Source organism: Lissotriton helveticus, chromosome 2_1 (genome assembly GCF_964261635.1).
Source record: "Lissotriton helveticus chromosome 2_1, aLisHel1.1, whole genome shotgun sequence".
NCBI classification, from domain to species: Eukaryota; Metazoa; Chordata; class Amphibia; order Caudata; family Salamandridae; genus Lissotriton; species Lissotriton helveticus.
Window position 1 is genome coordinate 1654524665 of NC_136059.1, and position 17433 is coordinate 1654542097.

The window sequence follows — 17433 nt, forward strand, 5'->3', positions numbered from 1 at the left end:
GGACTTCTCTTTTAAATCCTCGCAGATCTCTTCTATTACTGACCACGCCGGTTCTAAAAAATTCCAAACACAAGAAATACTTGAAGTTTTTCGTGACTTTTATAATAAGTTGTATACTCCTTCTAATCAGTCCTCTTTTGACCAGTGTCAAGCTTTTTTAAAATCGGTTCCGATTCAGTCGGTCTCTGATGCTGATCGCTCTTTTTTAAATAAACCTATTTCCCCCGACGAAATTGAATCTGCGATTAAAGCTACTCGGTCTGGCAAAGCTCCAGGCCCTGATGGGTATCCAATCTTATTTTATAAAACTTTTCTCTCTACACTTGTCCCCAAATTAAAATCTGTTTTTGACTCTTTTATTAAAGGTGGGTCTGTCTCTGGTACGGCTGCTGAAGCTACTATAGTAGTGATCCCGAAAGAGGGGAAGGATCATTCGGATCCTAAAAACTTCCGACCTATCTCTCTCCTTAACATGGAAGCAAAGATTTTTGCTAAAATCCTGGCCAAAAGACTAGAATCCTTTGTCCCTCTTCTTGTTCATCCTTCCCAAACTGGTTTTGTGAAAGGCCGTCTTGCGTGAGACAATATACGCACTTTCTGTCATGTTCTAGGTGCTGCCAAACGCTCTCAACTTCCTGCCGCGGCCTTGGCCCTTGATGCGGAAAAGGCTTTCGACAAGGTCTCTTGGCCGTTTCTTCGTGCTGTTTTATGCGCACACAATCTTGGCGACTCTTTCATTAATATGATTATGTCCTTATATTCTCAACCCAAAGCTAACATTAGAGTTAATGGTGCTACGTCCTCTTTTTTCAATCTTAGTCAGGGCACTCGACAGGGTTGTCCCTTATCCCCGCTCTTATTTTTATTATCCATTGATCCTCTTCTTCGGTTGATTGACCTACATCCTGATGTCAAGGGTTTCTCTTTTGGCCCTCACTGTATTAAAACTGCTGCATACGCAGATGATGTTCTTATTTTTTCAGATGATATCGCTCTGGCAATCCCGGCTATTTCTAACATCATTTCCCTATTCTCTTCGGTTTCAGGGTATACCCTAAATAAAGACAAGACGGAACTGTTCCCTTTGAATGCCTATTGTTTCCCTTCGCATATGGGCTCAGCGGGTTTTAAGTGGCAGTCTACACACTTGAAATACTTAGGAATTTATTTTTGTTCTACTTTATCTACCACTATTGCTTATAATGAATCTCAGACTATACTTAAAGTGCGTCGTCTTTTGGATACATGGTCTCCGAAACATATTTCTTGGTGGGGTCGCCTCCAAACTCTCAAAATGATGATCACGCCGATTATTAATTTTGTTTCCTCCATGCTGCCGATTAAATTGTCAGATTCCTTTTTTCGCGAAATCGATATTCTGACTTCTAAATTTTTGTGGAATGACAAACGTGCTCGACTTGCATACAAATTTCTGCGTCGTCCTTGTGATATGGGAGGTTGCAATTTTCCTGACTGGGAGAAATATCAGACTGCTTTTTTGGCGTCTCAAGGTGCTTTATGGTTTTCTCCGCCATCTCTTCATGTTCCTTCTTGGCTGCTCATAGAACAGCATTTAGCATCTCCTTTGCCTACTGCCTCTTTTTACACTGCATCTACTTTGCATATCCTATTTTCTCGGTCTATCATTCTTGATACAATTGCGGCGGTCAGGAAAATAGACAAGAAGGTGGCAATTCCGTTGCATAAAACCAGGTGGACATCTATCTGGCGAAACTCCAAATTTAAGCTTATCATTTCTCCCACCCTCATCTCCTATTGGGCAGACAAAGGAATCTCTCTTGTTAAACATCTCTATGGTGCTTCTGACGAACCATTACCCTTCTCTGCCTTGGCTCAGAAGCATTCCTTAACAAATCTTGATTTTTATACTTTTCTTAAAATTAAGGTGGCCATTGCCAAAGTTTGTCTTCATCCTACTTCTTCTACCATCTCACTTTTTCATATTTGGATCAAGTCTGGTCATGTTGCCTCCAAAATTTATAAATTTTTGTCCTCTGCCTCACTCCCTGAACAGACGGTTGCTCATCAAAAATGGTTACATCATTTTGATCATGCCATTACAGAGCATATTTCCTCTGAAACTTGGCAATCAATTGGTAAATTCTCTCTTCGTAATAAAATCGCACCTTCTTTAATGCAGTCGAAGTTTTTTTCTATTAATCTCCTCCACTGGACGCCTGTGCGTCTTCACTCACTTAACCTTAAGGAGGACAACTTATGCTGGAGCTGTGGTCTGATGACAGGCGACTTTCCTCATATGTTTTTTCATTGTTCCTTGCTTCAACCTTTTTGGAACCTCATTCAGAAACATCTTTCTCTTATTTTTGGTATTGAGCTCCAACTTTCCTTCCCCGTAATTTTATTAGGCCCACTGGCTGCCCCTACTCCTCTCCCTTTAGATCGATTGGAGTTACAGTTGTTGGATCTTCTCCTGACTGTAGCGGTGAAAATTATTCTTATGGAGTGGAAATCCTTCTCATCGGTTTCCTATCATACATGGTGGGCTTGGGTCTCCTTTTTACGCAGTGCACACACTTCGGTTGATCAAGCTCACCTCTCTCCATCTATTTCTAGTGGGGTTTGGAAAGCTTTGGATGATTATATGGAGTTGTCTTCCAAAGGGTTGGTTCCTCAGTTTCCTTTTGATGTGTTTGTCTAATTGTTGTCTGCTATTTGGTCTCTAGGCTGGGTTAGTCCTGTGGGAATCCTTCTTTTCTCTTTTTTCTCTTCTCTCTTTCCTGTCTTCTCTTCCTACTCGTCCTCTCTTTACTCTTTCTCTTTTCTCCTCTCTTCTTCTTTTCTGTTTCCTCCCCTATCCCCTTTTCCACATTTTGATAGTGATACGTTTGTTTTATTGCCTTGATAGTGGCTTTTACTTGAATGAAATCTATATCTCCCACAGGCTAATGTTCCTTATATATATATAATCTCTTGGTTTACCTCTCAATTTTGGCCCTTTTTGCATATGTCTATGGCATCGATTGTATCACTTGTATTGTATTTCATATTCATTATTCTTACCATTATTCTCATCAATAAAATTTTCTTGAAATCAAAAAAAAAAAAAAAAGGGTGTCTCTGATTACATAAGCTTCAGAAAACAGTTGAAAGCAAGGCTCTTTGCAAAATGTAACCTTTAACTCTTCTCTGTATAGCAGTTTCACACATTCCATTCAACTCCATGAAACCCATATGGGTGGACATGGGGTTTACAATGAATACGGAACACAAAATTAAAGGTGATGTGGCTGTGCTGGTTGGCTAGATCCTGGAGGCAGTCTACCTTCTTCGTAATGTGAGCACAGCATTGTCTAGTGAACACAGGCACGGCTTTATAAAAGAGACAGATACTAAAACTGTGGAATTAGCATCATCTTTGGGTGGCTTTGAGTGGATAAATTAAACAAAGTGTTGAAAGTTTCACAGCCCTTCAGTGGACACAAAGGGATATTCACTAACTGAATGGTCTTGGAGTGACCAGGAAAGGATGAGGTTCATTTGCTGAAAGAGATCAGAAAGTCTCTGTTGAGAAGCCATCTTTAGGTGATTTTACACCTATCCCTACATAAGAACTGGTTCTTGCCCAGCTATAGGGAACAATAGTACAGGATGCTTTTGCAGAGCGCCACCTATGCCGGAGCTTCAACTAGTGAATGTTTTTCTCATCTTATTTTCTTCCACAGTTGTCAGAAAGTCCCTGCACATATTCCATCAACATTTTACATTAGATAAATTGAAAGGGGCTGAAACAGTCCAGACGTGTCAAAGAGAGTTCAAAGGTATGCAGAGAGGATATACTATCCTAGCATAAAAGTGATGGATGGAACCACTTCAATTTTTTTTAAAACATTAAGTCATTGAAATCTAGGACCCATTACCTGAAAAAATAAATACTCACCCTATACTCCACTGGGTAAGATCAAAAGTGCTCAGGGTTCTGTCACAGCAGCACGTCTCTTTCTGGTACAACAAATAAATAGCCTGCAATACTGAAACTAACGCAAAAAGCATATCACAACCATGAAAAAGATAAAAGACCACATAAGAAGTTTATTTTACATGACTAAAAGTTACATGATTTGATAAAGAGCCAGAAATGGGGGCAGAACCACAGTGAAATGTCAAAGAGAAGCTTAAACGATGGTCCCTGCTTGGTGTCCAGTTGCCAAGTTGACAACCAGGGCCAGTCACACAGAAACAGGGGTAGGAAGAGTAAGCACACTTCGACAGCTTAGTGTTTCCGCACCAAAGATACAGTTAGTCAATATATGACTTTCCATAAGAGCCTAATATGCCTACTTAGAATCCGGTCACTTATGCTTGTTTTATGAATTATGGGAGAGTCATTTAAAGGATTCCTTGTGAACCGTCACGGCTTCCGCTTCTCACAACACCTATCGATTGCGCAACCGGTCTAGCTCCCTATGAGCTGGACTGAGGAAGCGCATGCGATGGAGACAGATCATTATTAGCTGCAAGCTGGACCTGGGGATGGAATATGGCTCCCAGTCTGATTATGAGTGGTTGAATTAATACAAATATTGAACAGAATTATATATTCGGTAATGCATTTAGACTGTGTGCTACTTCAGAATCCATGCTGGACAGATATACTTGTGGCAAATTAATGCATAACTGATGTACCCTGGCACGTGGTCTTAATCGTTCACAATCGCGGAGACAATTTATTATGGGCTTGAAGTAGTTTATATCACTGTTCAGTCCCTAAAAAGGGGAGGACTGGCATTTTCCCAGGAGGCTATAAACTAGGGCGCTGCTTTTAAGACAGGAACCGTCCTAAAAACATTTACCCAGTATATTTGAAACATTGTGTTATAATTTGCACTGTTTGGGCCCATTTATTTTGCTAAAATTGTCTTTGGTACAGGGCACATCACTAAAGCTCACTGAAGCGGGCCAGGCTTGCTTGCAACACTCACTGGTGTGATGCAGTATGTGGCTGATTTCAACATTTATGTTTCTTCCTAGTACAGCCATGTCACTGAATGCAGTAAAAAGGGTGTGAAATAAAAAAAAAAATACTATACATTTGTCGTTAAAAAATCATTACATTTTGAAAAATTACATACTTTCTAACTAGGGTATGGACAAGATACACAACTCAATGGTGTAAACTCAGGACTTAAAAAACGGTGGCATTCTAAAGGAAAAATAAAAAAGCGGCACATCACAAAATATAACGGGTACATTTGTCCGTTAGGAAAAACAGCCTTTTACTGGAGCAGGGAAAGGGTCGCGGTGGACAATGGGTAGCTTTTATTCTAAACTAACACCATAAAGTGGAATTAAGAAGCATAACCAAGTATACATTTCTAACCGTGACACAATGTCCTGAAACCTGTCTGCGTGAAGCCATCTTCCTGCATATAATAACTCATCAACTCCAAGAGTGCTATCGTCAATAATTATTATTTAGAATAATTTCAGGTGTCACACGGCCTTTCATTTTTGTCAAATGTATGTATACAAAATGTCCTCGTGACATAAATCTAAGTGTAACCAACGCCGCCTGTGCTGTCATCCCATGCGCGCGCGCAGCAGTGGCTGTCACGCGTTGCTCGCAGGATTAGTGGCGCTCTACGGGCAGCCCCGCTCCGAGCCATCACTTGCTGCGTGTGTCATCTGAAGGCGATGGGTTCAAGATGTCCCCCGTCTGCTTCCCAGCTATGCTCCATTTGTCCCGGGCGCCACGTGGCTTTGATCACGGAGGGCCTTGTTTATTGCATCGGATGCGACGCCTCGGCTTCGGAGGGGGCCCCCACGATCAGGTTGTTCTTCGGAGAGCAGGTCTCCGGCTCCATGGAGATCACCTGGGCGGAGTAGCCGCGTGCCTCGGCGGCCCAGGCGCGGTCCAGGTCCACCAGTCCCATACAGCGCTTTCCTAGGAGGCAAAACGTTGAAAGTGTATTATTATTAATATTATTATTATTATTATTATTCAAATATGCAAAAAATGTAGCGTTGATGACCCCGAAATACATTACTACTAAGTAGTATTTTAAAAGCCACACTGAGGATCTTTTTCTTGCATTTGAGAATTATGAGTTAATGATTGCTGCTGAGCCTGTGTGAGTAATGCAATGCAGGTAAAGAGAGGCACTGTGGAAATGAAAGATCAACCCATTGAAATAGCACCATGGGTGCAATATGTGTGCTAGCGCAATTTGTATTTCAGAAGCCATGGCCAGCGTCTGCAGCCTAGACGCACAAAAACAAGACCACGGGTTGTATTACGCATTTTCATTGTTTGCGCTGGGCGCACCTTCTAAAAGGTGCACCAGCAAAAACAATGAACATGCACCCTATTCCGATGAATGCACTGCCCCAAGGCAGCCGTGAGCAGCTGCTCAGTGTTTTCACTGTGCAGGTGGTACCTACCTGCACTTTTGAAGGGAATTGGAGATTCCCCTTGTAGGCGGGGGCATCAGTGACTGCACCCGTCTGCACAGGAATGTCTGGGTCCCTTCGTTAGAGGGCTGCTCTTAGGGGCGCACTCACAGTGCGCCACCTAGAAGGCGACACACTTGAGTACACCCCTGAGACCTTCTTTGCCTCAGTGCCCGTGCCTGTAATATGGCGCAGGTGCAGAGGGAATTCCCTCTGAAGGTAGCGCAGCTCCCTTCTGTAATACCAATTTGCCCCGGAGGCGGGCAAAGAGGGCGCAAACCCCCGGGGCACTTAATGTAATACGCCCCCATACGTACAGATTCCTCAAGGCACTTGTGTCAACACAGTCCTTGGTGTCCTACCCCCAACTTCATAAGTGCTGACCAGCCTCACCATTCCGAAATATGAAGGGGCCTATTTACAAACTGCATTTCATAGTAGGTGTAGAGCACTACAGTAGTACTACTCAAGTACTATAAAATGCTATTCACTAACTTCTCCGCAGAAGGACGCGCCTTGCCTCTCCTATCTTTCCTGTGTGGAACTTTTAATTTCGACTGGGAAGACCACCGCACATGTCTGCCTACATTTTAATAGCAGATGTGGAAGGGACGGGGCAGTGGCTGCTGGAAAATGAGGAATGCTGACTACAAAGCGGTAGAGGTTAAGGGAGAGTAAGGAGAGCTCTATGGAGGGCTAAAGAGGGCTCTAGGGAGGGACATGCATGCACTCTGTAGGAGAGTAGGGTCTGCAATCCTATGATCACCCAGATTTTTGCTTTTTGCTTCACTGGTTTACGACTTTCCCTGGCTGTGGGCCTGCTAATCAGACCCACAGCCTAGCTGTTCTCTCTATTCCAAATTGTACCCAGGTACTGAATTGGCACTGGGCCCTCTCTAAGTCCCTGTACCCAGGGCTGAGGTGCACCCAGAAGTCTCCCAGGGGCTGCAGCATGTATTATGCCACCCCTGGACTGACTAACCAAACAGACACAACTGGCTGCTTGACAGCTGGGGGCAAGGTGGTGTACTCACCCTTTGCTTTAGATATAGTATTCCTATATCTAAACCTAAATGGGCACACAGATCTCCTATCAGTCACTCCTATGGCAGGCCTTGACAATCCTGAAGGCAGAGTGCTTGGAATCGTGTGAGATAGTGCTCTGGCATGAGCTGAGCCTGTCTGCGGCTTTCGGGATCCATCCCTTAGCCGTTTCCATGATATCGCATACCAGATACTCTTAAGTGCATTATAATCCTCGCGGTTATATGCCAACTCTAGTATCGCTTTATCAAAACATGTCAAGTAAGGTGTCATACGAATTGGAATACTAACCCCTCGCCAATTCTGGCGACGGGGTTAGCATTCCACCCTTCTAGAGGGACACGACATGTATGTAACCTGTAACCCCGGTTAAAGTCAGACATAGCCTTAGCTCCACAAAATGGATGCTGCCACCGAGACACAAGTCTGCCCTCCTGCTGCTGGGAGTCCTCCCAGAGCAGGAGGCAAGGACAAAGGGGTTCCTGTCAGGGGCGGTGCCAGCACCGTCCCAGACAGGATTTTGTGTATCCTAGGTAGGCAGGGCTTTAGAGGAAGGTGACTGCAAGTGGCACCCCGGTGCTCACTGTGCACAGGCCGGCTTGAACCAGTTCCAGGGGCACTCCAGCCCCTGCTCTGGGGAAAAGCCCGCCAAAGGAGAGGGGTGTAACCACCCCCCTCCTGGTCCCACCCATAGGGCAGGACTTAGTCGCGTGCCAGCCCCCCTTTTCAGGATAAAGGTAGGAACTGGCCCCCTTCCAATTTAGATCAATCTTTGAATCCTGAACCGACTTTCTACGAGAGGAACTCAAGACTCTTCCTAAGATTTTCTCCCTTGTGACTAAGGAGTAGTCACCCTGCAGCAGCAGGCACCACCCAAGCATCGCGGTCTGCTGTAAGTCTCTCCTCCGGATCAAGACTGCCCAGCACGACGAGAACCGGCTTCCCTGGCACCTCTGACCTCAACCTGCATCATCAGCCCAGCTGTGATCCGTGGGTGTGACGAGACCTCGAGGGACCGGCCATCTTTAAAGACTGCACGACGCTTGTCCAGCACGACTCCCGAGTGACCCTCGACTGAGTGCTTTGGGGTAAGAGAAGCCCCGACCCTGAGCAGCTCCAGCACCGAAGTTCAGCCCCCCTGCATCCACGAGATCTGCGTGGGGCCCTTCTGCTCTTTGCTGCTCACCGCGTTGTCCAGGTCGCTTGCCCGTTGGCTAGTGGCCCTCTCACGACGCTCCACGATGACAAACACTGCTGGTCTGGTTGCTCCAGACTAGCCCTTGCTCCCCTCCAACAGAGGAGCACCCTGGACCCTCCTGGTCCACTCAAGACGCCATTTTAGGTCCACCGCGTGGGCCTTGCATTTGCCAAGACTTGTTGCCCAATCCTGGGTCCAGCGACGTCAGCAGCAGATACCTTCGTGGGACAGCTCGCACCTCCATCCTGGTCGCCGACAACGCCTCCTGGTCCGAGAGACTGCAGAGCCCAGCAGCGCCCACTCACCTGGTCGAGGTGACTTCGTCCGGTGCCACTCTGGTGCCCACCTAAATCACTGGCTAGTGATTCAGAACTTGGTCCCCTCTGCTTACAGGTCTTCTTCTTCCCTGATCCGGGCTTGGATCACCACGAACTCTCTTCACTGGCCGCCTGCCAGCAACTTCTTTCTTCAGGCTCCTGGTTCTTCAACGAGGGTTTCCGACGTAACTTCAACCCTATGCAGCCGCAGCCCCTGGGCTAGGTAAACCAAGTACTCCGGTGCTTCAGCATAGTCCAACACTCTAAGTGTTCGGATCCACTCTTGTTTTCGACCCACCTAGTCGGGTTCGCCCGAGAACAGTAACTTTGCAACTGCTAGCCTCCATAGACTTTTTCCCGCCTTACGCGCGAGAGTTCCCACTCTGCACACGACGTCCACAGGCCCCCTGCATCTAATCTAAGTGTTTAGAATTGTAGGCCAAGCGATTCCTAAGTCTATGAGAATAGTTACTTACCTGCTAGTAATTCGCATTCCACTTTTGTAATATATGGTTTTTCGTGCCCCTAGGGCATTTGTGTAAATTGTGCGACTTAAAGTATTTTCTTAAGAGTTTTGTTATGTGCTTAGCTCCCTGACTCATAAAGAGTTCAGGGTAGTCTTGTTATAAATAAATATCTGTTTATTTTCATAACAACTTGTGTGGTGTCCTTTCACTTGGTGTTCAAGGGGTAATGTGATGGTAAAACAGCTGGCTTAACACGCCCTCTAGAGTCTTAGCCTTAGACTGCTCGTATCCATGCTACTAGGATAGCTGGTCTATAAGGTTGACTTACAACCAATCATCAATAAGGGTTGTTTGGACAGATACAAAGTGCTCACTAGAATAGTGAACATTATATATCAGGCCAACTTCTCACACACTCACAAAAGAGTAAGCCCATTGCTATTCACAAACTGCACTGCAATAGTTAGTACTGCCTAAAATGACCCAAAACAGTCGTACATATACTCCAGTTCAAACCTGGAGTAAGTCCAGAACCACCCATGGCCAACCACTACCACTGCAACACCCTCAGTTTGAAAATAATGAAGGTATGAGCTCAAGATAGAACCCCATGGGAAATAAAGTTAAAATACATTAATGTATTCCGTTAAAAAAATATATATATATTTATATAAAATTAATTACATTTAAAAAAAGGCATACATATATATATATCAATCCAAGAAGAAAGCCCAATGTGGAGACGCCACTAAACTGAAGGTTAAAAAGCCTTTAATGCGAGGAGTTTCAGGTAGGTAACAGCAGCAGCAACTGAACCAATGTATGTCCAGCCCAACGCGTTTCAAGCACTCCTGTGCTCTTGATCACTGGCAACTTGTGTGGTGTCCTTTCACTTGGTGTTCATGGGGTAATGTGATGGTAAAACAACTGGCTTAACACGCCCTCTAGAGTCTTAGCCTTAGACTGCTCGTATCCATGCTACTAGGATAGCTGGTCTATAAGGTTGACTTACAACCAATCATCAATAAGGGTTGTTTGGACTGATACAAAGTGCTCACTAGAATAGTGAACATTATATATCAGGCCAACTTCTCACATTGGTGAGCAGCGGTTGGGATTTGAGCTTGCTGTTGTTTTACCACACATATCCTAAGAATATCATTTGAAAGATCACATAAGTACTAAAGGTACATATAACTTAGCTTAGAATACTCTGAGTTCTACTGAACCAGCTGTTGTAGCTCCTAGGGCCTAGCACACCCTAAACTACAACTCTAGCAAGGGATCAGTAGGCAAACAAATAGTGTAGGTAAGTGCACCACTTACACCTCACTAGAAAAGCATGTCTAACCATGGAGAGTCCACTGAGACTCCCCTGGTAAGCATTGACCCTCCACAGGTCACTTCAAGATATGCAGCTCTCAGTTTCCAGGAGATGAGACAAGTGTGTACCTCCAGGAAACTAAAACAGGGGTCTAACCCCACCATTCCCTTTCTGATAGGTCTCTTAGAGACATATGATGCGAGAAAGATTTCTCAGCTAGATGGGAATATGCCAGCCTTAGAGGGTACCACTGGGGATCCAGACCTCCTTGACACTGATAAAGCAGTTGAGGAGGAGGATCTTGAAGAACTCTCTGGGGATGAGGCAGACAAAGGTCTTGAGGTAGTCAGAAGGCTAACTAGGGCCAACTTAGACTTACTTGGGCTAGGATCTGGGGGACCCCCAGTACTGACCCTAAGTAGGCCTAACCTTGGAGTTAGAAGAGATAGATCTCTTTCTAGGGACTCCAATAGATCTCTGCACTTTAATGCCTCTTCTCAGAGGAGGAGGAACTCTCCCCAGAGGAGATTGACTTCCCCTCAGAGAAAAGAGCATGAAGCTAGGATGAGACAGGCTACTCTGAGGATTGAAAGGGAAGAACTTGCCCTGGCCAAAGAGAAGCTTGCCTTTGCAAGAGAGCAGCAGATGAGTGGGTTAGCTCCCACTGGTGGCAGCAATCTCCCAAGAGAAAAAGAGAAGGGTTTAGATACTAAACACCTGACAAAGATAGTGCCCCCCTTTAAGCAAGGGGATGACATCCAGAAATGGATGGCTGCTTTGGAGAGGGCCTGCACTGTGCAGTGCATTCCCCAAAGTCAGTGGGCAGCTATACTGTGGCTCTCCTTTGATGGCAAAGGTAGAGATAAGCTCCTCACTACAAGAGTGGAGGATGCTAACAATTACCAGGTCCTGAAGAATACACTGGTTGATGGGTTTGGCTTAACAACTGAGCAGTACAGGTTGCTGTTCAGAGACACCCAGAAAACTCAGTCTCAGGACTGGTCTGACTTTGTGGATTGTGCCACTAAGGCTTTGGAGGGCTGGTTGCTGGGTAGCAAGGTTACTGATTACACAGGATTGTATAATCTTATGATGAGAGAACATATTTTAAATAACTGTCAGAACCAGTTGTTGCACCAGCACCTTGTTGATTCAGATCTGACCTCTCCCCAAGAATTGGGAAAGAAGGCAGACAAATGGGTCAGAACAAGGATCAAGCAGAACCAGAACCAGAACCAGGGTGGTCAGAAGAAAGCAGACCAGAAGGGTAACACTAAGAGTGAACAAAATGACCAGAAGTCTTCGACAGGTCCCCAACAAACCAAAGAGGGTGGGGGTCAGGCTTCACAGCAGAAAAAGAAGACTCCAGAAGGCCAGTCAAAAAGGTGGTGCCAGTACTGTAAAAGTAAATCTCACTGGTTTAGTGAGTGCACCAAAAGAGGAGGGTACCCTCCTACCACTACAGCCCCTAAGGCAACTGCACCCCTAGTACAGTCAGTAGTGGTAGTGCTCCTCCCAAGGCATTAGTTGGGTTAACCTTGGGAACTGAGGGGTCTGGCAACTTAGTTGGCACACTCACTCAGGCTGTCCTTGTCTGTACAGGGGATGTAGATATATCCCCTGACACAAGTCCCAATACTTTGGGCAAATACAGGCAGACACCTTTGATAAATGGAAAAATGGCTCAGGCCTACAGGGACACTTGTGCCAGTGTCACAATGGTGACACCTAACTTTGTGGACCCTGGACAGATCATGCTAGGTCCAGAGTACCTAGTGACCAATGCCAGCAATGTCACTACCCACCATAGTATGGCAATTGTTGATTTCTCCTGGGGAGGGGTAAGTGGCCCAAAGAAGGTTGTGGTTAGTTCAGACCTCCCTGTAGAATGTCTGTTGGGCAATGATTTGGAAACATCCCTATGGTCAGAAGTGGAGCAGAGGACTCACATGGAAATGTTAGGCTTGCCAGCACATGTGCTTGCTGTGACTAGGTCACAGGCAAAGAAATGCCCCACTGAACAGGTGCTGGATCCTGGAACAATGGACCAGACACCTCCCAAGAGAAGGAGCAGTAGGGTTAAGGCATTGCCTTCCCCCTTGCTCCAGGATGAGGATCAAGTCTCTGAGGAGGCTGATCTCAAGGAACTGAAGGAAACTGAGCCTAAAGAACTTGAACCTGATCAGGTTGAGTTTCTGGGCTCAGGGGGACCCTCCAGAGCAGACCTGGGTAAGGCACAGTTGGACTGCCCCTCACTTGAACCCCTCAGACAGCAGGCTGCTGCTGAGGCTGCTGGGAATGCCACAGGTACCCACAAGGTATACTGGGATGATGGACTCCTCTACTCTGAGTCAAGAGACCCCAAGCCTGGTACGACCAGGAGGCTGGTCATCCCCTTGTCTCAGAGAGGTTTCCTTCTAACCTTGGCCCATGAAATTCCCCTTGCAGGTCACTTAGGCCAGAACAAGACGTGGGACAGGCTTGTCACACACTTTCACTGGCCCCACATGAATGAAGATACCAAGGAGTTTTGTCGCTCCTGTGTAACCTGCCAAGCCAGTGGCAAATCAGGTGGCACAACAAAGGCCCCCCTCATACCACTACCTGTGGTGGGGGTACCCTTTGAGAGAGTGGGGATTGACATTGTTGGTCCAATGGAACCCCAGACAGCATCAGGGCACAAGTTTATACTGGTGATAGTGGATCATGCCACCAGGTACCCTGAAGCTATTCCCCTTAGGACCACTACAGCACCTGTTGTGGCAAGAGCCCTAATTGGAGTGTTCTCCAGAGTGGGCTTCCCTAAGGAGGTTGTCTCTGACAGAGGTACAAACTTCATGTCAGGATATCTGACTGCAATGTGGAAGGAATGTGGTGTCAACTACAAGTTCACTACACCCTATCACCCACAGTGCAATGGGCTTGTTGAGAGATTCAACAGGACCCTAAAAGGGATGATTCATGGACTACCTGAACCTCTTAGGAGAAGATGGGATGTCCTGATACCCTGCCTCTTGTTTGCTTACAGAGAGGTCCCACAGAAGGGGGTTGGCTACAGCCCTTTTGAACTCCTGTTTGGGCATCCTGTAAGAGGACCCCTTTGTTTGGTAAAGGAAGTATGGGAGAGACCTCTCAAAAAGCCTGGAACAAACATTGTGGACTATGTACTTGGTCTCCGCTCCAGGATGGCTGAGTATATGGAAAAGGCATCTAAAAACCTTGAGGCCAGCCAAGAACTCCAAAAAGCTTGGCATGACCAAAAGGCTGTCCTGACTGTGTACAAGCCTGGACAGAAGGTGTGGGTGCTGGAGCCAGTGGCCCCAGCAGCACTCAAAGACAAATGGTCTGGGCCCCACACAATCATTGAGCAAAAGGGAGAGGTCACCTACCTGGTGGACCATGGAACCCCCAGGAGCCCCCTCAGGGTGCTCCATGTGAACAGGCTCAAGGCATATGTTGACAGGAAGGACATGAGCTTGCTCATGGCCACAGATGAGGGACAGGAGGAAGAGAGTGACCCTCTCCCAGACCTGCTCACTCAGAATCCTGATGATGGGTCAGTAGATGGTGTTGTCTTTTGTGGCAGCCTCTCTGAGCATCAGCAACAGGATTGTAGACAAGTTCTGCAATCCTTCAGACATATGTTCTCTCTGACACCCAGCCAAACTGATTGGTGTACCCATGAAGTTGACACTGGGGACAGTCTGCCTGTCAAGAGTAAAATCTACAGACAGCCTGATCATGTCAGAGACTGCATCAAGACAGAGGTGCAGAAAATGTTGGAGCTGGGAGTCATTGAGCCCTCAGATAGCCCTTGGGCTAGCCCAGTAGTTCTAGTGCCAAAGCCTCACACCCAGGGTGGTAAGAAAGAGATGAGGTTTTGCGTAGACTACAGAGGACTCAATGCAGTCACTAAGACTGATGCCCACCCAATACCAAGAGCAGATGAACTTATTGATAGATTGGCTTCTGCCAACTACTTAAGTACATTTGACCTGACAGCTGGGTATTGGCAAATCAGGTTAGCTGAGGAGGCCAAACCCAAGACAGTATTTTCTACCCCTGGTGGGCATTATCAATTTGTGGTAATGCCCTTTGGTTTGAAAAATGCACCTGCCACCTTCCAAAGGCTGGTGAATCAAGTTCTCACTGGGCTGGATGACTTCTGTGCAGCATATCTTGACGATATAGCTGTCTTTAGCTCCACCTGGGAGGATCACCTGGTCCACCTGAGGAAAGTGTTAGAGGCTCTGCAAAAGGCAGGCCTCACTATCAAGGCCACCAAGTGCCAGATAGGGCAGACACAGGTTGTATACCTGGGCCACCTTGTAGGTGGAGGCCAGGTTCAGCCATTGGAGAGCAAGATACAGGCCATCCAGGACTGGGCTCCTCCAACCACCCAGACTCAGGTTCGAGCTTTCTTTTTTCTTTTTTTTTTTGGGTTAAAAACTTTTATTGAGCAATCAGATAAAAAGTACAGAGATGGGCCTACAACCACACGGGCTGGCCGCCAATTCGGAAAGCACGCATCATACCGTAAACATTAATCTCCGTGGCCAGGCTCAAATCACAGAGTAAATATTGCACCAAGCATATGACAGGACACAACGAATTTTGTCTTAAACATTAAAATAACAAACTAAAACAAGGCGAATGTAGCAATCACGTCAGCCCAGATGACAGAGGGGAAGTACACTAATCAGGAAGATAAAGGTAAGTCAATGAGACTCGGCAAGGCCGGGGGGGGGGGGGCCGCAGGGAGGACAGGAAAATCTTAAAAAAGGAATGAAAGATTTCGGGAACGTCAGCCTAGGGAGACAGGGTAACATCGGATATGTCAACCAAGGGAGGGGTACAAATGTCTCCACGATATGCATTCCACTGACCCCAAATTTTAGTCCACGCCCTGGGTCTGCCCCTAGCCACATAGACGGTCTTCTCTCGAAACATGGACCAGTCCATGTTATCCTCCCACACCGAGACGTCCGGAGGTCTGGATGCGCCCCAGAGTTGCGCAATGTCCCGCTTCGCGACCATGTATCCCAAGGTTGCCCATCTGGTCTGGGCCACAGAATAATCGGTGGGTTCCCACACGTTCAACAGACAGCGTCGGGCCTCAGGCCGCAGGGCAACACCAGTCACGACAGTCATCACATCAAGTACATCAATCCAGTAGGCCGCTACCAACGGGCATTCCCAAAGTATATGCATAAATGTAGCACTCATCCCACAGCCACGCTTACATAAGCCATCCGGGGAAAAACCCATTACAACCAGGCGCGGGCCAGTTACATACACACGGTGGAGGATCTTAAGTTGCACCAAACGAAGACGGGCGGGAATGGCGACCTCTTTAGGAGAAGAGAGTGCTGACTGCCAATCCTCGTCATCTAATTCCAATCCGTCACCGACCCACTGCTCCCTAAGGCGGACCAACAGGTCGGCGCAACTATGAATCAATTTTTTATAAATAAGGGAGATAGTACTATCAGGCAGGTGTCCATCTAGTATACGATCTTCAAGGGGGGAAGACTCGGGCAGGGTCACACCAGGAGTTAGAACTGAGGCCAGGGCATGCCGGACCTGCAGATACCGAAAAAACTCTCTATCACTCAAGTCGTATTCTGCCTTAAGGGTCTGGAATGACTTCACGCTACCTTTCGCACAGACATCACCCACCTTACATATCCCAATCATATCCCAGCGGTCGAATCCCTTAGTAGACCAGAGACACCCCAAACGTTCAGAGGCATAAAGCGGCGTCGCCAGTGTCAGTCGATTCTCCCAGCCCAAACTCACATGCGCGGCGCGCCACACGATGACTGCGATCCTGGACGGGCCCACAAGATGGCGCCCGGCCGATCTAGAATAAAGCGCTCTATTAAAGTCCCCTCCCGGCAGCTGGAGTCTATCCATCTCAAAGGCCGGATCCCGACCCGGTGAATACATCGCGTGGTTGATGGCAGACAGCTGGGCAGCCCAGTAATATCTCTTGATGTCGGGGAGCGCCATGCCCCCGTCATACCAAGGGATGGTGAGTTTCGCAAGGGCAATACGTGGACGCCCGTCCCAGATCAGTTGTCTTTGAAGACTCTCGATCTCTCGGAAATAGGTAGCGGGAACGTCGTCATAAGAATTCTGAAGTGCGTAGAGGAACCGCGGCAAGGACATCATTTTAAAAAGGGCCGCCCTGCCCAGAGGAGACAGGGGCAGCTTACGCCAACGGGCCACATCTAGTCGCAGTCTAAGAAGCGGGGGGAGGAGATTGCGCTCGAATCGGAGGGAGGAGTCCCGCGTAATAAAGATCCCCAAATACTGGAAGCCAGACTGGACCACCTGGATAGGAAATCTGTCCGGCAATGGGGGCAAAACACCCGAAAGAACATACACGCATGACTTAGCCCAATTAATAACTAGGCCCGAGTTAGCTCCAAACGAGGTAAGAACATCAAATAAAACATTTAGAGATTTACGTGGGGAAGTAAGATACAAAAGAATGTCATCCGCGTAAAGTGAGACGCGGTCCTCAAAGTCCGGTGACCAACGGATCCCCTTGAGTGAAGGCTCCCAACGAAGCCACGCAGTTAACGGTTCCAGGGCGAGCGCAAAAAGCAACGGAGACAAGGGGCAACCCTGACGGGTCCCCCTACCAAG

The 17433-nt window shown here is 47.0% G+C and overlaps 1 protein-coding gene across 2 annotated transcripts in view; it reads right to left on the bottom strand.

Annotated features, from left to right (window-relative positions):
• Nucleotides 1-5565: 5565 nt before the first annotated feature.
• Nucleotides 5566-17433, bottom strand: part of GSTCD (glutathione S-transferase C-terminal domain containing) — a 943165-nt gene continuing 931297 nt past the window's right edge. Inside the window, exon 10 of one of the 2 annotated variants that reach the window (XM_078676616.1) lies at nucleotides 5566-5923. In XM_078676616.1, coding sequence (XP_078532742.1) covers nucleotides 5707-5923 — 217 coding nt within the window. In that variant the 3' untranslated portion in view covers nucleotides 5566-5706. The remainder of the gene's footprint in view (nucleotides 5924-17433) is intronic. The other variant, XM_078676615.1, reaches the window with a different exon arrangement.